At 38.4% G+C, this 21,971-nt stretch overlaps 4 protein-coding genes and 2 long non-coding RNA genes across 8 annotated transcripts; 2 read left to right on the forward strand and 4 right to left on the reverse strand.

Moving 5' to 3' along the window:
- Nucleotides 1-38: 38 nt before the first annotated feature.
- On the reverse strand, nucleotides 39-3,289 carry LOC114876707 (PDZ domain-containing protein GIPC3). Its single transcript, XM_029188487.2, has 6 exons — nucleotides 2,842-3,289; nucleotides 1,993-2,321; nucleotides 1,090-1,186; nucleotides 644-1,026; nucleotides 484-565; nucleotides 39-359 (listed from the first exon to the last, which is right to left on the reverse strand). The coding sequence occupies exons 2-6, from the start codon at nucleotides 2,305-2,307 to the stop codon at nucleotides 202-204; spliced, it is 1,035 nt and encodes a 344-aa protein (XP_029044320.1). The 5' UTR covers nucleotides 2,308-2,321; nucleotides 2,842-3,289; the 3' UTR covers nucleotides 39-201.
- On the forward strand, nucleotides 3,082-4,320 carry LOC114876709. Its single transcript, XR_006830170.1, has 2 exons — nucleotides 3,082-3,167; nucleotides 3,258-4,320. It is a non-coding gene; the product is annotated as an uncharacterized LOC114876709 (long non-coding RNA).
- Nucleotides 4,321-5,695: 1,375 nt separating this feature from the next.
- On the reverse strand, nucleotides 5,696-8,090 carry LOC114876708 (glucoside xylosyltransferase 1). Its single transcript, XM_029188488.2, has 2 exons — nucleotides 6,878-8,090; nucleotides 5,696-6,812 (listed from the first exon to the last, which is right to left on the reverse strand). Exons 1-2 carry the CDS (start codon nucleotides 7,319-7,321, stop codon nucleotides 6,159-6,161), a joined length of 1,098 nt encoding a protein of 365 aa, XP_029044321.1. The 5' UTR covers nucleotides 7,322-8,090; the 3' UTR covers nucleotides 5,696-6,158.
- A 269-nt stretch (nucleotides 8,091-8,359) lies between these two features.
- Nucleotides 8,360-12,069, reverse strand: LOC114876647 (kelch-like ECH-associated protein 1). 2 transcript variants are annotated; one of them, XM_029188378.2, is made up of 7 exons: nucleotides 10,962-12,069; nucleotides 10,591-10,890; nucleotides 10,346-10,510; nucleotides 9,602-10,269; nucleotides 9,278-9,526; nucleotides 8,765-9,063; nucleotides 8,360-8,687 (listed from the first exon to the last, which is right to left on the reverse strand). In XM_029188378.2, exons 2-7 carry the CDS (start codon nucleotides 10,879-10,881, stop codon nucleotides 8,500-8,502), a joined length of 1,860 nt encoding a protein of 619 aa, XP_029044211.1. In that variant the 5' UTR covers nucleotides 10,882-10,890; nucleotides 10,962-12,069; the 3' UTR covers nucleotides 8,360-8,499. The 2 variants fall into 2 exon arrangements, with proteins under 2 accessions (XP_029044211.1, XP_029044212.1); XM_029188379.2 differs by lacking the exon at nucleotides 10,962-12,069 and having other exon boundaries at nucleotides 10,346-10,497; nucleotides 10,591-10,682.
- Nucleotides 12,070-12,397: 328 nt separating this feature from the next.
- On the forward strand, nucleotides 12,398-14,406 carry LOC114876644. Its single transcript, XR_003789431.2, has 2 exons — nucleotides 12,398-12,635; nucleotides 12,739-14,406. It is a non-coding gene; the product is annotated as an uncharacterized LOC114876644 (long non-coding RNA).
- A 790-nt stretch (nucleotides 14,407-15,196) lies between these two features.
- On the reverse strand, nucleotides 15,197-21,525 carry LOC114876643. 2 transcript variants are annotated; one of them, XM_029188370.2, is made up of 8 exons: nucleotides 21,277-21,525; nucleotides 20,512-21,038; nucleotides 19,427-20,445; nucleotides 18,503-19,367; nucleotides 18,086-18,435; nucleotides 17,399-17,771; nucleotides 17,258-17,325; nucleotides 15,197-17,178 (listed from the first exon to the last, which is right to left on the reverse strand). In XM_029188370.2, exons 2-8 carry the CDS (start codon nucleotides 20,992-20,994, stop codon nucleotides 16,236-16,238), a joined length of 4,101 nt encoding a protein of 1,366 aa, XP_029044203.1. In that variant the 5' UTR covers nucleotides 20,995-21,038; nucleotides 21,277-21,525; the 3' UTR covers nucleotides 15,197-16,235. The 2 variants fall into 2 exon arrangements, with proteins under 2 accessions (XP_029044203.1, XP_029044202.1); XM_029188369.2 differs by having other exon boundaries at nucleotides 17,258-17,328.
- Between the last annotated feature and the right edge of the window lie 446 nt (nucleotides 21,526-21,971).

The following is a 21,971-nucleotide window of genomic DNA, read 5'->3' on the forward strand; positions in this document are numbered from 1 at the left end:
ACAGATTACTGAGTCTGACGATTTGAAATAATCGATGATACGTTTCTGATCATTTATTTATAAATTTATAATATAAATTGTACAAACTTTAAACGCTAATACTACAAATAATTTACATTTTAATCTGCTTCGGTAGACTGATTCCAGTTTAAAGATCATGATTTTTCAACTGTCCTCTATTAATTTACAGAAATCCTTGTATCATCGATGCCTCCCGGCTCTGGCATCGGTAACAGCGCCCCATAATTCAATGACAAAGTCGTCGGTGAATCCAAATTCTTCCAAATCAGAATTATCAATAGCCTCAGCAAACTCCATACTGTTGTCTTTTCCTTCTGCAAGCTCCCAGATTTGTGTAGCTATATTTTAACAGAAAATTCAGTGCAATTCAATCTAAGAGTCTGTATAAATAATGTATATTCTATGTTTTAAATATCCCTTATTAGAAAGATACAGAATGTATTTGTAAATCATTCTGTGTACCTAATTCTGTATCATATATGCCCATGAAACTTTCCAGAATCACGTTAATCTTCTGAATTCCTATTGAAGCAGTATCGTCCACCTATTCATTAAAAATAATAAAAAAGATATTAAGATAACAATTGATAACGTTTATCGATCACTCTATGTAACTGATTACCTTTTCTATGATTTGCGCACTTCCATCGGCTTTAAACCTAAGCGTCTCTTTTCCAGAACCGTAGCCTGATTTCTTGCCTTTTTTTAGCTCTCCCCTTGGACCGATACCGGCGAAGCCATTCTTCAGGGGCTCGACCAGCCTCAACGTAAACGTGGTACCTTTTGGGATCTCTTTAAGCATCCTTGCCACCTCGTAGTGACGTTTACCAACCAAGCTTGTGGCGTCGATTTTCTCCAAGTGATCTCCTATTTCTATCACCTTTATCCTGTCGATCACGGAGCCTTCCTTGATGCGCTTTATGAAGGAGTATCCTGCACCGTTGTCCGTTATAGTCAGTCCAAGGGAATCATCTGTCTTCACCAGTTCAATCTCTTTAGGCCTTCCTGAAATATCATTGGTAATGAAAACAAGTAAAACTTGTTCATACTTAGGGACAGTAATGGTACCTTTCTTGTGGGCAAATATAAAGTCACCAACTCCTATCTGACCGCCCAGTAATTCAGTCATATCCAGCTTGTGTGTATTCAGCGTGCAAAACAGTATCTGAAATCATAAAAATTGTAAAATAATTAGAATTTGAATTCAAGGACACGAGGAACTGGAAGTGAGAACAGCAGCCATCTGGCGGTGACTACGAGTACTAAGTGGAATCTTAGGGGCCCCTGAACTCCTATTTTTTTTATGTATCAAAGTTGCCCCTTTCTGCTATCTTCCATGTTAACACTGAGTCTGATGAGGAAAAAAAAGATGAAAAGGACAAATGGCAGCAGAAATCAGGTTTCCCTGTACCCATGATAAAAATGATCACTCGGTATCTAGAAGTTTCAAGAAACAGAAAAGATATAATTAACAACATATCAACTTTCACTGTGACTTTTAAGCAGTGTTACAGAAGGCGGTTCAATTCTGTGATTGGAATGACCTACTGCAACATGGTTAAATTGTAAACGTATAGGTAATGACGTTTAAAGTCTGGTATTACAGGCAGAACTCTGGCCGGGACAGAAAGGACGTATCCGGCAGGTCGAGAGACCACCGTCCGTAACCGGTGTTTCCTGTATCCGGATCTCTCTCCCTATTCACAATGAACCATCCATTCGTAGAATAAATAGGGCACAGGGCATAAGTTATTAACCCTTAACGTACCAAGGTTTGAGTAACCTTCCACACTAAAATGTTGGGAAATTTTAAAAGTACCATGGAATCCCACAAGACCCCGCTTGGTAAACAACGTTGATGACTTAGGCTTGGTATGTTAAGGGTTAAATAGAAAAGCTAATTGTGCATTGTATAAACTTGAAGTTTATGCAAAACCAGAATCAAACGACGATATGAAACGAACAACTCACTTCTCCCGCTGGTAAATCATAACATTCCGCTATTTTCTGATAGAGCTCCCGCACGTTGCTGAAGCCCGATATCAGTCCCGTGGGACTTCCGTGCGCTAATTGACAGTGAAACACCAAAGGCGATCTCGACACCCTGAACGACCGTCTTTGTTCTTCAGCCCCATTCTTTTGGTCGTGGGTTCCATTGTTATCCGACTCCTCTTGTTCGTTCTTGTTGCCATTTTGCTGACAATTGCCGTAATGCGATCCACCGTTTGACATCTCTTTGTCGGACGTCGGTGAACGCAGCGCAGCACGCGCTTTGAACAGCGGCATGGTCTCTGTGAAACCTAGCGTAGAAATTTTTTTTTTTTATTAATAATTTAATAATCGTATTTTGGGGAGCCCTAGACGGCCGCCTAGTCTCCCTAGGCCCAGGGCCGGCCTTGTAAATGGATAAAAGTGGGAATTATTAAAAATCAAAGGAATTGATAACATTAAGCCAAGCGACGTATGGGCGACGATAACAAGAATAAATTTACGAATGTTCAGGTGATTCATAATTTCGCAATTTTTAGATGATGATCATTCCAAGAAGGTATGTATCGTTACTTGAATTTTGAAGTAAGGAGTTCACCTTTATAGGAGAACCACTGCAAGGTGATACTGATTTAACGGATCGTTGGCTTCGCGTTATAGTTCTCACAGTTATTAATTTTAATTTTTTAATTACTTTTAATCGAGCATAATTCTGAAAGTCTACAGGCATATCTTCTTGTTATTGTATGCAGAACAGAAATCCTTTTATTCTTAATTAAACAAGCGTATAGGTCGCGCTTAAAACGAAAGGAACCACTTAAGATCTCTTACCTTCTCTCGGCTGTATACGAAGCAGAAAATGCTACTGTCCACAGACGGGGAACGAAACAACTGAATTATCAACAGGAAGCGATACACGAATAAACGTTACGAAGCTGCAGCATATCTGACGTCCTCCGTATGCAACGAGGTTTCAGTAGTCGACAATAATCTTCTTATCAAATTCGTTCTTATCGCAGCGCCAATTCATTGGCCACGCGATCCTACCTCATCGTAGATCGTTGATCCCACCTTCTCTCTCACTTTCGTGGATGCATACGGAACGAGAGGTTCGCGCGTGACAAGGATAGTCTTCACCCTGTTCTCGCTTCATGCAAGTAGGTTAAACGATTTATTCGACCGAGGTGATTTCAAAACCACCTGTTTATACGTTCAAAGAAAAATTAACGCGGTCAATTTTCTTCGAGGTACAATTTCACAGAACTTGTGCGTCTGACACGATCGAGATCATAGGAGTGTATCACCGGATTCGGTGAACGGGGCTCCCTTATTCCCTCTTCAAATGTGCCGTTCCCCCCTCTCTTTTTACCGTCAAGAGTCGAAGTACTGTGACTGTGACGTATTATTGCAATTTAGGTGTAAATCGTATTGCCATATTCATATGTGTATGGGCGGCGGTTCAGTATAATGACAATGTTCGAAGAGGGCGGGTGGGAGGGGGAGTAATACGAAACCCAAAGAATTGTTTTGAGGAAATAAACGGTTCCCGAGATATTTGCAAAAAACTGATAGGGCCGTATTCACAGTCGCAACTTAAGCAAAGACTTAAGACGTTCTTGACTAACAATAAGATCGTCTTATTCGAATAAGCAATGCTTAAGTCGCTATGTATTCACAGTCGGCGAATAAGACCGACTTAGTTAAGGAAGCGATGCTTAAGCTTTGCTTAGTGAAGTCCATGCTTAAGCCAAAGAGGAGGTATAACAAGGGGCGACACTCCCGGCGGTACCTTTGATGTCGACGATTCGCTGTCCCTGGGTTGTATCAACGAGCGGGAAGTTTGAATGAATTGGATGTAATACTTCCTTTTCATAACAATCTTTTACAACTAGAAACCTTTTTGCATCGCTAATTTTTCTGTATATTATTAATCGAAGTATTAAATAATTATTATTATTATAAACATATTTGAACATACATTACACAATTATACAATAGTATGAGGGAAGGTTTCGGATAATATATTTCAAGACACTACAATATTTACAAATTGAATACAATATGCAGTTTCCTATCTTTTCTAATGCAAGTTTTAAAATCCCTATTGCTGTATTTAAGTGTATAATAAATTCTTAATCTAATAAATAACTTTAATAAATATTCTAGAGGAAAATTGTCGCAAGGCTGAATAAAACCAGTTACATTTCTACATAAATGATACATATTTTTACCTACATGGGTGCGAGGTAAAATAGAATGTGCATTTGAAAAAAAGATGTTTTCTAAAGTAAATAAATAATTGTAAAAGGATTCGTCTGGATTGATGTAATGTCTCCCTGAGATCCATATAAGATCAAAAATATTTATTCTCATTTATCTAAATTATTTATTCTTATGTATTTATATATTAAACACTTATTATGTACTTTTATGTATTTTTACCTCCTATGTCTACAACACGAATTTTTGCTGGAGGCTCAAACTCAGGATTATTACTGCTCTCTTCTTGAATATTTGTATCTGATATGAAAATAGGAGGACCCATGTACTATTTTAAATGCTTACTATATACTCTGCAGGTCTTGTGGTAGTGTTCATTATATATTCAGTGTATATATAGTGTTCAAAGTATATAAATATATATACTTGAAGCATGTTATTAGTAAATCCATCAATGCCATTAACATTTTCCACGTTTCCTAATAATTCTTCTCCATCTTCATTTTGATTTTCAATTTCATCTTCTTCTACAAGAATGTCATTGAAAATTAGGGCTAAATTATGCAACACATCACATGCAACTACCGTTGTTGTAGAACATAAGAACTTATTTGTTAAACCCCTTGTAAGACATGGAAAACGGCGCTTCCAAACACTGAACGTTCTTTCTACTATCTGTCAGGTCCTGATCTGGATTTCCTTGTACTTGTGTCGATCGAATAATTCAATGTTAATTTGTGCATCAATCAGTCGACTAAACAGTATCAGTATTACCTTATTTCTTCTTCAGACTGTGGATTCCACAGGGGTGTCATGAGAAAGGGCAGACAAAACAATCAAACGGGTCACTCCCGTCTCGAATATATCGTCTCGATATTCGTGGATATATATACAAATTATGATCAATATCCTCGATATCCGCAAAATCCAACTCCATTTTGTACTTTTTTAAAAATAATTTACCACAATTAATCAAAATAAATCGTTCAACACTGCACAACAACACCTTCAAACGTCGGCTTAAAAACATAACCTCAATGAAGCCAAATAAGAACTCGTTTTCTACAAATAAAGCGGACTTATTCGACTATGAATTTATAAGAGCTTAAGACTTTCTTGAGCATCGATTGTGAATCTACAGCGATAAGCATTTACTTTCCTAAGCAAATAATTAAGCTGATGTTAAGCATCAGCTTAGAAATAAGTTGCGACTCTGAATACCATGAATACCGGCCCACGCATCACCACGCATGCGCTGCCAGGGACGTGCACGTGCAGGTAAGATCCCGATGCAGTAATAGTAGCAGGTTTTTGCAAATATCTCGGTAACCGTTCATTTTCTCAAAATAATATTTTTGGATCTTTACTCCCCTCGACTCCCTCTTTATAATTATATATGTCATACCCCTGTAAGGCGTTGTCACCATACTGAACTTCAGCCTGTGTATGGAATAAAAACAGGCGTTGAGTTTAAACGTTTTTTTTTTTATTTGTATATAAGAAAAGTATCACAAACAACATATCAAATAATAAGATAAGAATGTTTGTATAAAATTTGTCAATGGTTCTAAACTGTACACATGTTTCTAGAACAATTTCTTTTTTTCACTTGTTAAGTATACAAAAAGGTATTTCAAAACTTTGTCAAAATTTTTCTTCGAATATTGTCAAAAAGATCTTAGCTAAAGATGTAGTAACACACTTTTTTTGTTTTTTTAATGTAATACATTGTATAAAACAGTAACAATCACAGCGCACTTGTTAACAAAGAAAAATGAAAATGCACTATGGAATATGATCAGTCTATGTATAGGATTTATGTTAAGGAGCAGAACTACTTACTTACACAGTATAGTATGTTAAATGTTTCGAATGTTTTGATGAGTACTTTATATTCTATGAGTTTAGAAAAAAAAAACGCTTAAATATTATTGCTGGCCTAGATGTAATTCAGGTTGAATAATAAATACTTTCCATACTTTTCCACAATTAGATTTGTGTTCCAGAGCTAAATAACTTCTCATTGGCATCAACAGATAGTCATAGGGATCTGTATTTAATTGATATTCTTCCATAGCTTGGTAAATTGCTCTGAAAGGTGGCTGTTTCTGAGAATGAAACGTTCCTCTGGAACCATGCAAAACCAAAGCACCTTCTTTCTCAGCCTTGGTACAAACAGGCATATACATACAATGATCAGGCCTGTAATTATATCTGCAGGAATATACATAAAGCTTCTCAGGATGATAATGAAATATTATATTTATTATATCTTGATCTCCCCATGTTATCTTCAATTTATATTCTTTATGTATAGGTATCACGTATTCTATCCACCTAAATTCTCTCATCCTTGTCAAATTCATTAACATCACGCCTGAATTTACACCTAATTTTCCATAATACGGGTGCTTTGCAAATCTATTATACCATCCTGTATTAGGATCTTCGTGTTCTGGACTCAGAGCAGCCAGCTGACTGGAATTCATCTTTTTAAACTCGTCCCAAATTGTCTCTGGTGGAGCTAGGAATAAGGTATCTGTGTCCACGTATAAAACAGCATCTGTGTCATTTAAAACTGTCTGCAATTTATAAAAATATGTATTTAATAATCATTTTTTAAATTTCATTTTTTATATCTACTTACAGGTAGAAATAATCTTTGAGCTGCGCATGGTTTAAACAGTTTCTTCCACATGGCTGCATCGCTTCCCTCAGGGAATGTTATAGGTTTAACTACGAAGTCAAACGTTTTATTCGATATAAGCTTCCATTCTGTTAGCTTTTCGTTGAATGCAGGAATTATATTAGTCTCTGCTAGAATAATGAACTGCAAGGGTCTTCTTGTGAAAACTAATGCAGATTTAAGCATAGTCAGAGATTCATCCAATCTGTCCCCACACACCACCACACATATTGTTACTTCCCCTGTTATCGGGGGCGGTATGATCTTTTTTGCTGGTATTGGGAGAATGGCAGCTTCTTTGGTTTGTGCATTGTATATCTTGTTTGAGAAATTGGTCAAATTAAGTAGTATTATTAAAGCAACAAAGATAAGGCACAAGAAAAACAATTTGTACACAGATTTCATTGTTATACTTTTGCTTAAATTTCACATTGTCCACCGAATTTCCGTTGATTTACAAACGGTGGAGAATATCGTGGAAGAAATTATAATTTTCATTTTCTATCTCGTTATTTATCTTTCAACTATGATTTCTTTCAAACGAGCACAATATTTATAACCTAACACCATAAGAGAACCACCATAGACAATTGGTAAATATTGTATCTCAGGTATTCACGGATGCCATTTGAGAAAAAAATGTTTAGAAAATTGCTGGTCACATTTCTAAAGAGGAAATTCTTATTCCATGCGATTTACAGAAAAATTTTTATTGTAAAATCAACTGTATACACTCTGTTACTTTCGAAAATATCAGTGTTCCAACTTGACAACAGAACCTGTTTTTAACTCCCACGTATACACCATACTTTTTCAAGGTATTGAGTAATCAGGGTGAATAATTTTGACCCAGGAATGCGTGTTGCATTCAGTATAATTTAGAAGAATTGCTTTATTTTTCAACTTAATATTAATTAATACATGGTATTCATATCTATTAAGAAAGCAAAAATGACATAAAAGTATATTTCTTTCTATGTGTAATTATAATTACAATTAAGTCTTCCAGAAAACGATATTTTACAATTAAATATTCTTGAACGTTTAATTTATCATATAGAAGGAAATAGGAAATAATAAAATCAAAAATATATAAATTAGTTACTGGATACTTTACATGTATCTATACATATATATATATTTGATACTTTGTTTTCATAATATATTACAGATATATAGTGATTTAAATAAGAAAATTTTATAAAAATCTTTTTAAAATAATATATATATATGTATATACATATATATTTACAAAATTATTTTAAGTCTTCATGATTTTATAAAAACATACATTATTTTTAATGGAAGTAAATCACTGGTCCTTTCTTGAATAAACTTATAAATCGTTTAATAACTAGAATATTGAGAAACTGTGTAAAAACGCATTTACAACCTTAGGAATTTGACTCATTTCCACAGAGTGAAAGATATATCAGTCTGCAATAATCGATAATTCGTTTATTGCTTCAACAATTGATTTCATTATTTTATTTCTTCTTTTAATATTAATCTTCCTAGGCTAAAGTTTGTAATCCAGCTATTCGTACAAATAGCTGAATCAATGGTTTCAATAATTACACGTATCACGATGGTGGCTTTTCTAACGATATATTGTGATCTAAATGATCACAGTGTATAGGACACTGATGATAAGACACTGCACTCGCATGACCTGATCTCCCTGAAGTCATGGCAACACCCTGTTCCCATGTATCTTTAGCAGGATCATAAATTTCTACAATACTTAAAAAGTGTTCACCATCGTACCCTCCTAAAAATATTAAGCAACAACGAATTACTATAATTATATGCTCAATGGTTGGATCTGTATTTTCAAATGGTGCTTACCCATCGCGTACAATTTTCCATCTAGTACTGTAACACTGAGCGCGCTACGAGCAATAGTAACGCTACTAACAAATTCCCACGTATCTTTCTCCGTGTCGTATCTCTCAACAGAATTCAATTGTCTAGTTCCATCGTATCCTCCTACAACATATATGTACTGTCCAAGGTTAGCGACTCCAGCTCCTGAACGACTGCACTTCATAGATGAAACCATTGTCCATTCGTCGTTTTCAGGATGGTAACATTCCACCGAGTTGAGTCGATCCACTCCATCAAAGCCACCAATGGCGTACAATAATCTGTTATTAAAATTCACATAAATGATATATTATTTTGCATTGAAATCTTTATTCGTAATATTGGGTGTACAAATTAATTCTTAGTTACTATTTTAAATTCGAATAATTTCCCGCGCTTTAGTGAATTTGAAAAATGGCGCGAGAATATGATATCGATAACAATAAAAAGGCACCGAATTAATTTATACACCTAATATGATGTTTATTTTTTTACCTATTAACTACCGCTACTCCAACCCCTAACCTCTTGATGTGCATCGGTTTTACGTTGCTCCACGCATCGTGCTCTGGATCGTAACATTCAACGCTATTGTGATATTCTGCACCTGCGCTACCACCGACAGCATATAACAAACCATCCATCACAGCCACTCCTACCCGATGTCTTGGCATGGACATTGGGCTACAAGTTCTCCATTGATCCATCACTGGATTATATCTGTCTACCCAATCACTGTCGTATCTGATGAAATTGTCATAAAGAATCTTTAATTTTTTTCGCTTAACACTCGAACATTTGAATTTTAAATATGCTTACGTTTTTTCTGGTGAATTATTTCTTCCACCGACTGCGTAAAACATACCCTTTAAGAACGCTCCGCCCAAACCGGACCTAGGAACGATTAGTTTCGCGTGTTGGGTCCAAGTTTTTTCATCCACATTGTAACCCTCTAAAACGTCTAAAGAATGTTTCAAGAAACCACCCGCTATATATATCACTCTTCGCGTATTGGGTGTTCTTTCTTTAACAATCGGTTTCTTATGAAGGGTTAAATCCTTAAAGATTTGTGCCAAGTATTCTCGGCACGCAGGTACTTTCTTCAAAACGTCGCAATTCTTCATTTGTTCTCGTAAAAAGTTCGGCGTAAGATACTGGCATCTAACTGCGTGCAGTATGTGCTCCATTTTAGGCCCTCTCGCTTCTTCATTGTACTTGACCCACTTTAACACAGCGTTGTAAACTTCTCTCTCTTCCTGAACATTCAGCTCATCCTTTCTCACTAGCGTTATCAACTGTATCGCTGATAACTGTAGAAACTCTTCCTCTTGACATATTTGACTAAAATGTTGAACAATAAACTGATTCGCTTTTTGATACAAACTCTGACAGCCGTGTTGTTCGGCAAAATTTGCAATTCCAATAGCATTCGTTGGATCTAACTGTCTTTCCAAGAAAACACAACACGCATCAATCACATTACTAACCTACATTACAATAAGAATAAATGTAGAATGTTGTAACAGGGATATTTTTAGACATGGTTGTTTTATTTTTATCTACCTGGAACATGGTGGCTGCCGATAAAAGCGAACACACTGTGATCTCTGTAACTCTTACTTGACCTGTATACATAAAGTACAGGAGACGCGCCATACTTGTCGGAGAGACACCTTGAAGTTTTACTCTGGTCATTTCAGACTCTTTCAAACCTCCTGTGAACATTGCCTATAACATTATAAATTGTATCCTTGTCTATTTCTTGTTTACACGTTTAAGTATATAAATTACTACTCCGTATAAATTACCTTAAAATACGGACTAGCTGCGGCTAAAATAACTTTGTGCGCGTAGAACAATTCAGAGCCTACTTCCAGTACAACATCGGTGAGCATATGATGGCTACGCATTATGAACATCATTTTCATAACATCTTTAATGTAATTGGCCATACGAAATGTCATGTCACCCAGGTCTCCATGTTTCTCCGTGAATTCTAAGCCCTTGTCGTCTGTCATGAACGATGAATTGGATGCAACATTTTCAGACTTGAAGCTACCTGGAGCTTCTTTTTTTATAAAACAATCTTCTTCATCCATTAAAGTGAACTGTGAAATAGTTAGAAATGATTATAATTATTTAAAAGGCTGTAAACACTGTGATGGAAATATGTACTTACCTGTGTGATTGAAAAGTCGCCAAAATATACAGAAGAGTATAAATTATACAGAAAATTCGTTGCTCGATGATTTTTTGTACATCAACCGAAGTAAGATGGGGAAAGAAGGTGCAACTGAACAATCATAATTCATACAAGATATAATTGACGACTAATTCATTGATGTTGCACGATGACGCAGGGATTGGACAAGTATATCCCCGGGCCTGTCCCTCGATAAATACGATGTTAACAGAACGTTAGCCACGTCAAATGCACAAATTAACATACGCACGTGCTTTTACGTGATCTTAAAACACTGACAGTTTTCCCTTTGTCTGATTGAAACATTTGATAAATCGTTTCGTCACTATCACACCGTTATAGACTATTCTCGATGCGTTATATTATGCGTACAGCTCGACGCTAGTAAATTTTTAAAAACTGACAAGGAATTCATCTATACTATTCTCGATCTTGTGAATGAAGAACGTGTATTCCGCCTATGCCCGATATAACGCCAGTTGTGTATTTGTATATACGAAACGAACTAAAAAGAAAAGGAAAAAAAGAAAAAATGAAATAAGTAGACGAGCGGATAGAAGATCGAGCTTATAGGAACGATAATTAATGTAGAATCAATGTATATATTTACATGTCACTGTATAATCGTGACTTGTGCCCTGCCGAAACGATCGGTGAGAAATACTTTTTCGGTTATCACGAATCGCGCGCGAAACAAACACAAGCGAAAGTCCGACAGTGAAACAGCACTCGTGATCGTAAATGACGTGAATGACTTGCAATTCTGTCGCTTGTGCCTGGCTTGACGAAGCACGTAGCTTTATCCACGTAGCATTCCTTCTCTAGCTTTGAGAACGCTTTGTGCACTTTTGAACCATTGGTTTCAGATGATGATGATTTTTTTTTTTTTTTTTTTCAAAAATCACATCTTTCCGTGAAGATCGAATAGTGCATTGTATAGACTGCACAGTTTGCCACGTGCATATATATATGCATTGTATATGGAGTCTGCTCGTCATTATCTGAGAAAAAATCTATTAAAGCAATGTAAATATGCAAGAAAGGATGATGTAGCAAACTCGGTGAAGGATTTTAAGCATTGATGTATTCAGTTTTTTCGATGTATTAATAATAATATATAACATTTCTTATTATGTATTTATACTGTAAATATATTTAAAATAGGTTTTTACTGTTATAGAGGTGTATTTATTATATTGTAAAGTAATATTTGTTTTAAGTATTTTAATCTTGTCATTTATTTAATGAATACACGATAACGGTGTATACATATATATACACCGCAGTTCACCAGAGTCCATAACTGCGACGCGCAGATTGGAAGATGGTGGGGGAACGCAGCGAGCTCTCCGCCAATCGCTTTCCACTTCGCTTGGGAGTATCGCCAATCAGGGCGAAGCTGCGTACTGGAGATGCGCAAAGAACGAAAACTGGTCTTTTCGCAGTTATGGACTTATGGACTCTGGTAAACTGCGGCAGATGTATGATAATGGAGATTAATGGCCGAAGTGCTACAATGTTAACAATTTACTTGGAGGAACTGCAGGATAATGAAAAAACATGATTATTTTGAGACAATATATTTATTTTTTATTAATATGGAGTTTTCAACAATAACAGTATAATAGTAGGCGTAACAAGAGAGACGAGGTAGGTTACGAGGAACCTAGCCTAATACCGTACGCCAACAAGTCACCGTAATAACAGAATTTCATGATAATTAATTAGTTATATGTATTTTCCTCTACCGTAGGATCTACAACAGTTATTTATTTCATTAAAGTTGTTCGTATCGTGCTTAGTTGCGACAACATAAAAAGCTACTGAACACGAATTTTTCAACTTTAATGTATAATTTCAATTCTATCATTTACTAAATTAAAAGTTACATTGTTAGGTAACTAATTAAATGAACTTCACACATATCAGTGAGAACTAAGAGATACAATATGAAACACTTTTCATTCTTAATTGTAATAGTAAAATAAAGGAGACTCGTTACGTAATTTGGAACATCTTTGGCATTGTATTCTATGCAGAGAAATTTAATGTCAGATTTCCATGATACAAGAAGTTCCATAGTAGTGGTCATTGAAAAAATAAATTTCACAGATATCAGGAACCTTGCTCTGCAAATCGATAAAAGTTTATGCATAGAATTCAATGAACAAGTTCCTTTGCTTTTTGTTTTTAAGATAAATATTGATTATTATAGTTTCTTATTTGTTAATATTCCATATATTCATTATCTTACTTAGAAATGTTCTCATAATAGAGTAACGAATGAAAGTTTTTATCGTAAACCTAAATAACAAGAAGTTTGACACTTTTTTTATTCAACTTTTGCTGATAAATTTTGAAAATTGAAGGAATACACTTCCGTGATACACGATGAGATTTTAATACGACAACAATATTATTTGGCAGGATTTTGAAAATCAATGTAACAATAGTTGAAATTATGGCAGTGTTTTGTAGTGTAGAATAATCTTATTGCCATTAGACATGGAATTAATATATTAAGGCTAATACGATGCTAATGATACTTTAAGTACTAATATTTAGAGTTATTTCTAAAAACTAAAGTGCAAAAGTTTATGTTAGATTTGTTAAGCAGTAACATTAGCTTCTAATTTCTATTAACTGTGATCTCTTGCTTTCTATTCCATGAATTTTATGAATAGCGTTTGCCTTTTTTCAAAATTGTAAATGAGAACACTTCACGATATTGATTTATCAAATGGAAAGAAGAGAGCACTGAAAATATTCAGTAATCAAGAACAAAGGATAGAGTACAGTTCTTTTTTTTCCCTTATAGTAGATAGGCCGATCTTGTGTTTCTATGTTTTCATAGTTAATAACAAAATAATTGTGTGCAGTAATTTTTCTGTTCAATTTATCAGTGAGGATAGAGTACAGATCTTTGCTCTGATCTTTCCATACAATGTTCCAACTGTACAGGTTCTTGTTGGCGCACAATGAAGTAGGGGGCTCGACCTTTAATTCAGTGCAATAATGCCTTTTCAGGTATCTAGAGTAGAAGACACATACGTACAAGGACTTTCAAAAGACAGGTTTTTGTTTATACATTCTGGAACGAATTCAGGAAGAGAACATAAGATCACTACTGAACCAAATTACTGGCAGAACCCGCTTTATCAAAGAATATTACAACTATAATTAATTCAATACGTCTATCTTTGATTTAATTAGGCTTAGGGTGACTCTAAACTGGCCCCCTATATTATTTGTATTTTGATTATCTCCTGAATCAATTGCAATATATATTTGTTATCCAGTAATATTTTAACTAACCAAGCCAGTCACGCTTCTCACTTCAAAGGAAAGTACCGAAATCATCTTTGTTGTTTGTAAAGCAACATTTTTATCATTACATGTACAAGGTGCTTGTTCAAGAAAATGATGATCTGTAAATGATGAAACTAACAAAACAATGCAATTATCCAGGACACTTTCAATGGTAGTAGCCATGTATTATCGTGCAGTCAAATGAAAATACTTACAAATGTATCAGCGAACAATTTGATTGAATCATGGAAGTTTTGTTCAAGTATAGCCTCGAACCAGTTCGTTTGAGGATAATAAGATATTATTCATGAGAGTCTGTACACTTTAAGACTTTCAAGAATTTCATAATGATTCAAAGTACAGTGCCTAAACGAGAAAACTATGAAACTAAATCTCTATCTCTATACGTATAATTATAATTGTAATATAGCAAATTGCTCTTTAATACAATAACGCTATATATACAAGTAAAGAATTGGGCGGATCGACTACTCCTAAGGCCTCGCTCATCAATTATTTTTCATTAATTTAGTCCCACGCATTCGTTCTAATAATCTAGGTCGAATATAGTAGCATCAAATAGCTGCTTTCGTTTCGTTTCATTCTAATCCGAAGGAAGAGAACAAAAGAAAAAAGAAAGGAATGGTGGATTCAATTCCGATGATGTCTCCCAATGCTTCTACAATTCCTGAATAAATTTCGCCTATCACATTCGGATGAAAGGTTACAGGATTTTTTTTCTTTTTAATGGAATAACAATGTTCCATTACTGATTGGAATCTTCAACAATAATCACTCTGAGCAATGATTTTACATGTTTGCTGATTGAATCTGCTGGCGATCGGTACAAAAGAAATGATCGAAATTTCGTCCGCCTCTAATGATCTCCCTTATTTTTTTTGTTTTTCAATGGGCATGAGATAATCGTACGATTATGTGTTTCGCAGTAAGTGGTCATTCTACGCCGAGAGTTCTTTGAGCGAGTCTCTCCGTTCGCGATCACAAGAATTGTCAAAGTATACGGCAGTACGCGGAACTCTGTAGCTCAGCGTTTCTCAACATTCGCAGTATCCTTTCATCTCGTTTTGAGTCATCTACTTGATGCCACAAGAGTCCATAACTCCGAGAAGACCAGTTTTCGTTCTCTTCTGCGCATCGTCGCTCTGATTGGCTATGCTCCCAGCGAAGTGGAAAGCGATTGGCGGAGAACTCGCCGCGTTCCCCCACCATCTTCCAACACCTGCGCGTCTTATGTCAGTTATGGACTTACGTGACATATAGTATGTACAACTTGTTAATCCTCCTATCTTCGATGAACAACTAAAGGACCAATTTTCGTGAAGCATTTACCCTCACGTTTATGAAGGATGAAAAAAGAAGTTGAGAAATACGGCAGTGTATAGACGGGTGTCTATCAGTATCATTTATAACGAGGAGAGACCCACCCAGACTGACGGTTTAATGTAGAGTTAAAATGCCAACAAGAAAAATATTTTAGTATTCGTTTAAGTACTACGTATTTTAAGACATCTTCTCTACTAAAGTTTATAGCACTTTTTTTGCATTTCTTTTTATCTTTTTTTTTTTCAATCAACATACTCTATCATATTATCAATGTACATAACAACATGAACAGACAAAGAGATTTCGCTTCTCTCCATTAGAATTTCTCTCTCTCTCTCTCGCACACATTTTTTTCCTTTTTCTGTTTTTTTTTTTCTTAGTTTATTACACCCCCCCGCCCCCCAGAGACACTGTGTCTATCTGTGTTTTTTTTCTTTTTTTCTTTTTTTTTTTTGGTTTAGTTATAATTTCTCGGATTCCTCTACAAATTGACCTATAAATCTGATATTGCTTAAATCAATCAAAGCCCCTCAGAGGCAACGATCCTCAAAGCTTGCTGCTTTCAAGAACTCTTCTAAATATTGGCGTATACGTCTATCAAGGAGGATGGAGGTCGCGATGATGAGCTCTGGCACTTAAAATAGCTTTCAACTCTGACTCTAATTGCTTTTTCGTTCGTTCGCTTACCGACCGGCCACCGACCACCGGTTGGGCGGCGAGTCTTGGCGATGGTAGATCGGCCATCAGCTTACCGGTCTCCCTGTTCTCGTGACTCCTCGCTCGTCGTATGGGTTTCTTAACCGGCAACGGGTCGTCCCGGATCTTCTCGTGGGTCGGACGTTCCAGGGACAACGTCATCTCTTGGCTGAGCGTGTAAGTCGAGCCTTTGGCAACGGTTTCCGTGGATCTGGCCAGGTCCACGGTACCGGAGCCCCATTCGCGGGACAACTTTCTCCCGATGGTAGATGTTAACTCGTTCGGAGAGAGGAGAGGACTCTTGGATATTTGATAGCCAGATGAATGGGGAGGCCTCAGCGTGGCGAACACCGGGAACGACTGGCCTCGTTTTGCAGGGCTACGGGCGTATCTAGGCGTTGGCGCTCCACCTACGCTCGACTCGGCCTTCAACGTAGCCGCGGTACCACTCGCAGCTGTGTCGTTCCTCGCCGTGGCGAACGGTCGCAACGTTGCACTGCCGCCGAAGTGCGATCCGAGGCGAGGAGGAGGCGATCCACCGTCACCGTGGCTCAATCGTCGACCCACCGTCTCCAATGGACTCCTCGCCCTGAGATTGGTGCTGCTCAAAGTGAACTCCCTGGGCTTCATCGGTGCCTCCAGACTGATGGGTGACAGGCCAAGCCTGGAACTCGACAAGTTCGTCGAGCTCCTGCTTTTCTCTGATCTCTTAGGACTTCGGGGCATCAGAGGACTCTTGCTCCTGCTCCTCTCTCTTTCTTTCACTGCTTTCTCTTCTTTCTTGAACGTTGTCATCCTCTCACTCGCCTCGAAAACCGTATCTATCCTGTCCTCTTGTTGGACTCTGTGGGATTGAAACGATTAACTCGTTGGTTACAACCGCGGTGATGCTAGCTGGAAGATTTCTGACCTCTAGCGCCTACCTTCGTATCTCCTGAATCATTTCAAAGAACTGCGCTTTACTTTTGCGTCTGCGACGCTGTTCGTGTTCCTTCTGGAACATGGACACCTTGCAGATATGCGAGGAACGGTTTTACAGATGGCAGAAACAAAAATGTACTTACTCGTTTCACGCTTTTCTGGAAGAGGGATGCGATCTGTCCCTGTCGCACCGTGTGAACCAGCTCCCTGGCCGCGTGATGCGGGGAAACTAGCTCCACGCAGTTAATGAATCTGTACAGTTTCTGCGAGAAGAACATCACGTTACGGCTGCGCCATATAGAATCCTCCGGCCTGTGTCTCAGCCTGGGCAACGTGTATTTGTAAAACAAGTGCTCCCCGGCTAATATGATGGTGCCAAGCACCACACCCATCCCGAGCAGACAAAATACACCGGCCACCGATGCCACCCCCAACGGTCTAGGCTGACCCCTTTGCTCGTGCATCAAACCTGCGTCCATGCCTTTTCTTCCTCGAATACAGGGTAAACCACCGTACCTAAGAAAAAAAGAAATGGAGCATAATAATAAAGTTAATAATAAAACACTGGAATTTTTAAGTATAGAAAATGGAGAAAAACTATAAAAGTATTGCAGGAATAGCAACAAAAAGGCGCGAAAAAGGATTGGCAGGGATGCCAGGGAATGTCCCTAGGGTACTCCGCCCTCGAGACAATGAGATGCAAAATGCATCTTATTTATAAAAATGAGGGAAATTATGAAATAAAATGAAGGATTAGGATTATGTTCTTTGCATTTCATGTTACTATGAACTATAGACTTGTGGAACTAGAAATTTAAAATATAATTTACCATTTTTCTTGCAAAATGTCGAGCAATCCTGTACTCGTATAATTGGCAATCACTTTGGATATACTTTCTTTCAAGGGATGCCCCTTTGTGAGCGCAACAGCATAGGTATCCTCGTTAATGGTGTCTCCGATCTTCTGCAAACGGCAGCCATCGTCTGTCGCTCGATAATAATCCAAAATAGGTGTGTCTGCTATAAGTATATCTAAACTGCCGTTCCTTAATCTCTCGACACCCTCGGCGACGTTCGACAGCGAATAACGTGCCATGTGGGGCCATAAATCTGGATTCGCTTTCTGTACATAGTATTCAGCCGCCGATGCTCTTGGCGCGCCAACTTTCTGTAACAGTAACTGTAATACCGTCCGGTTTATTACTACACCGAGTTCAGTTCAACGGTATATTCGTAGGCACACTCACGCTTTTGTCGTAATTGCTTCCCGCGGAATGAAAGAAAAGACCGGCTATCAGGGCGGCTATGTTGGCCGTGTAGGATGCCACGAAAATAACCGAGAAACCTCCCCAAATGTTGATTAGAAACTTGTTAGGCCATGATTTTGGCGCTTTGAAGGCGACCAGGTGCCCGCATAGGAGGCCCCACATCACCCACAAAGCAGATGCTATAGAGAAGTTCTTGCTTCGTTGTCTGCCCCATGGATTCAAGCCGAACGGGCTGAACCATTCGTACAGAGCTACCGCTATGGCAGTAAAGTTCAGGGACGTGAAGACAGCGATCCATAGCTCCGTACTGAACGGAAAGAGGAACGCGAACAGTGGTATTTCATAATTCGGCTTTGGCGCGGTGAGGAAGCTAACTCCGCTGAAGAAGTAAGGTGTAGTGAAATCTACAACCTCGGCTCTGCGGGCAGAGACGCTCAAAGGTGCGAAAGCCAACTGGGCGCGACCAGAAACTAGCTCCCCCATTATCCCATTCCATGTACCGGTTCTACCGTTTCTCTTGCCGAAAAGACCATCCTTCACCAGGTACAAATCATAACGGAATCCTAATTCACGGGACACCAGGGACATCAGGTCCATGCTTAAACCGTAACAGCACATCACGGTATCGCCCTGGCGACAGAAGAGTCCTCTCAGGCAGAGACCTTCCTGCAGGCTCGTCACCATGGTAAATGGCGATGCCAATGCTGTGACGATGCGATACATGGGCATCCCAATTTTCTCGCCACCTTGCTCCAGATAAGCTGGCACGATTCCACCTCCTGGCCAGATTATGGTATCCAAGTGAACCTCCTTTCCACCTTTAACAGTTCCCACTTTGGTCCACCTGAAAGAATTCAGATGTTTATTTTTCAGGATCCAAAGTGGAACATTGCTGAAACAAACCTCAATTGAGTCTTATTCCCAGAGAAACGTATAGCCTGCAAGTTCAACAAATGAAATTTAGCCTTGTCTTTGGAAATCTGGCTCACAGCCTTCCTCAATTTCTGCGCGAGGATTTTCGACACGTTCCTCCTAATCTCGCTGTTCAAGAATTTGAAGTTCCTCTCTGGAAAACATTCCGGTACAAAATTATCGTCCAAATGAGCCTCCGACATGTAATTTACTTTCGATTTAACTTCCACAAACGTTTCGTCCAATGCTTGTGAAGTCTCCCTTATCATTCTGGATAATATCGTGTCGCTGCCCATTAATTTGATGCCGGACGGCCTTAACGCGAGCATACCGACCGGCATAAAGTCCTTCGAGTTTAAGTCTTTGTTCATTAGCCTAATCTCTTCGTCGTCGTCGAAATTAAAACCTTTGTCGTCCTGTTTGCCGACAGCAGATTTCTCGTTCTGCCATCTGTATTCTTGTAGTCGATGTATGTCGTTGGCCAGGCTCGGCAAAGCGTTCAACGATAACTGGCTCTCAGGCACGAGGTTCGCGGTTCGGCTTATGCTCTCAACGGGAGCTGGATTTTCGTTCGTTGCAATCGACGACCTTGAGCTGTGCAGAATATGAGAACTGATTACGTTCGGCTCGTTAGGTCTTAGTTCCGCTTTCAGATCTAACCAGAGCCACAGAAATCTTCCCTCGAGCATTTCGTATTTCCCAGCGACACCGAGTATCTTTCGCGCGTTGTTCAAGTCGCAACCCATCACTATAACCCCCCCGCTTCCCCCTTCCTCGGCGACTCGCCTCAGCCTCATTTTCAACGTCTTATCGTTCGTTGGAAGGTGTATAATTTTTCTAGGCGTTAGGCTCGTCTGATTCGCGTGCAAAAGATGAGTCAATGGAAGCAAAGTGGTGTCTATCAGAAGAGTAAAGGCATGCCAGTTTGCTCTGTGCATCAAAGCGGCAGCAGCTGCTCCTACTTCCTTTGTACTCGAGCCTATACGACTTTCATACTTTCCAAGATTTCCCTGCAAGATAGGATTTTTCACTAGTTAGCTGCTATATTATTATAGCCAGAGCGTGAGTGAACAAACCTGTCTAAGAAAATCTTCATGTGTAAATGGTAGCCATAAAGCTGGAATGTTTAGAGAAGCTGCAGCTGTAACAAGGAACCTGGCTGCTGATCCTCCCCCAATGATCAGGCTCAACACTGTTTTACCGCCTTTAATTTCCCCACAAAATTTATTCAATAACGATAAAGGGTTAGGGAGTAAGTCTGTCTTTGGCGGTGCCTCTATGTAGGATACGTTCATGTCTGCATGAGACGACTCCAACCTTGCTTTCTCCCATGCTTTTTGTACGTCTCTCTTAAGCGATCCTTGAGACTGAGACAAACATAGCACCACGCGCCATGCATTGTAAGATGTTCTTAATCTTCCTTTGACAGCTCTCGCAGATCTAGCTGCGTCTGCAGAGCATGAAGCCACAGAGCAAAATAAAATTGCCGATAAGAAAAGAAATATGAATTTACAGGGGAAGCCAAACATCTTTATGGTTTCTCTATTTCTCCTCTTCATTTATTTAACTCCTTTCCCTTGCATCGTCCATGGAAGGTTCTGATCTAGAATTATTTACAAAATTACAAAAATAATATTTCATATTTCTTAGTATATTGATACAAACAGTATCACATTTAATAATCGTGCGTTTGGCAAAATTAATTTTTTTTATTTATTTTATATTTTCCCTCGACGCTGTTTCTCGGTGGTTCTATTTTCTTGTACATTTACGGAATTTAATTAAATCCGATTTATTCGTTTACAGCGCGTTAAAATATCAAGTATCGAGAACAAGTTTACCTTTTACCGAAGCGAATTATTTGCCGTAGATCCGGTGGTGGATGAAGAAGAGCAGGAAGATTACTTCTTAGCCGCGACATAATAGCTATCGATTAGATAACCGTGCGAATCGTCGTCAAATAATGTCAATCGGTCAGTGAGGAAGACAGGGATAAACCGTCACTTGCTCTTTTCTAGACGTCCTACCCCGTGCATAACAGCCATTTTCGTGAAGCCCCTCCCTTTAAGTTTCACCCCTACGGTACACACTACTTGCGCAGATATCTGCTATATATAGGGTGTCTCAGAACTCGGGTAACACCCGGAAACGGGGGGTTCCTGGGGTGATTCTGAACAACTTTTTCCTTTACCAAAATGTCGTTTGAAGCTTCGTTTTTGAGTTATTAACGAAAAACTACTGGCCAATCAGAGCGCGCGTAGAGCGCGCGCTGAACCACGGGAGCGATGGCTTTCAACCGCGCTCGATTATGGTTGTGAACAAACATATTCTATATTCATGAATAGCGAATAATTCCATATTGTTTCTTAATTTAAGACGATATAACATTTCTCAAACGCTTCCCTTGATATCCACGCTGTGCCAATGCGTTTGTTCACGACCATGATCGAGCGCGGTTCAGAGCCAATACTTTCGTAATTCAGCGCGCGTTCTACGCGTGCTCTGATTGGTCAGTGTTTTTACTTAATAACTCAAA

This window comes from Osmia bicornis, chromosome 16, assembly GCF_907164935.1.
Source record: "Osmia bicornis bicornis chromosome 16, iOsmBic2.1, whole genome shotgun sequence".
Taxonomy (NCBI): Eukaryota; Metazoa; Arthropoda; class Insecta; order Hymenoptera; family Megachilidae; genus Osmia; species Osmia bicornis.

What these genes read in the sequence shown, in the direction of transcription:
- LOC114876707 (XM_029188487.2), bottom strand. Translation starts at nt 2,307, where the DNA reads ATGCCGCTGTTCAAAGCGCGTGCTGCGCTGCGTTCACCGACGTCCGAC. An exon ending in ATGATTTACCAGCGGGAGAA is followed by an intron (nt 1,187 to 1,992) that starts GTGAGTTGTTCG and finishes TTATGATTTCAG; the next exon opens with ATACTGTTTTGCACGCTGAA. An exon ending in GTGCGCAAATCATAGAAAAG is followed by an intron (nt 566 to 643) that starts GTAATCAGTTAC and finishes TTTAATGAATAG; the next exon opens with GTGGACGATACTGCTTCAAT.
- LOC114876708 (XM_029188488.2), bottom strand. Translation starts at nt 7,321, where the DNA reads ATGAAATCTGTGTACAAATTGTTTTTCTTGTGCCTTATCTTTGTTGCT. An exon ending in CTCAAAGATTATTTCTACCT is followed by an intron (nt 6,813 to 6,877) that starts GTAAGTAGATAT and finishes TATAAATTGCAG; the next exon opens with ACAGTTTTAAATGACACAGA.
- LOC114876647 (XM_029188378.2), bottom strand. Translation starts at nt 10,881, where the DNA reads ATGGATGAAGAAGATTGTTTTATAAAAAAAGAAGCTCCAGGTAGCTTC. An exon ending in CGGCAGCCACCATGTTCCAG is followed by an intron (nt 10,270 to 10,345) that starts GTAGATAAAAAT and finishes ATTGTAATGTAG; the next exon opens with GTTAGTAATGTGATTGATGC. An exon ending in TGGAAAATTGTACGCGATGG is followed by an intron (nt 8,688 to 8,764) that starts GTAAGCACCATT and finishes TAATATTTTTAG; the next exon opens with GAGGGTACGATGGTGAACAC.
- LOC114876643 (XM_029188369.2), bottom strand. Translation starts at nt 20,994, where the DNA reads ATGAAGAGGAGAAATAGAGAAACCATAAAGATGTTTGGCTTCCCCTGT. An exon ending in GGGAATAAGACTCAATTGAG is followed by an intron (nt 19,368 to 19,426) that starts GTTTGTTTCAGC and finishes GAATTCTTTCAG; the next exon opens with GTGGACCAAAGTGGGAACTG. An exon ending in GAAGCAATTACGACAAAAGC is followed by an intron (nt 18,436 to 18,502) that starts GTGAGTGTGCCT and finishes ACGGTATTACAG; the next exon opens with TTACTGTTACAGAAAGTTGG.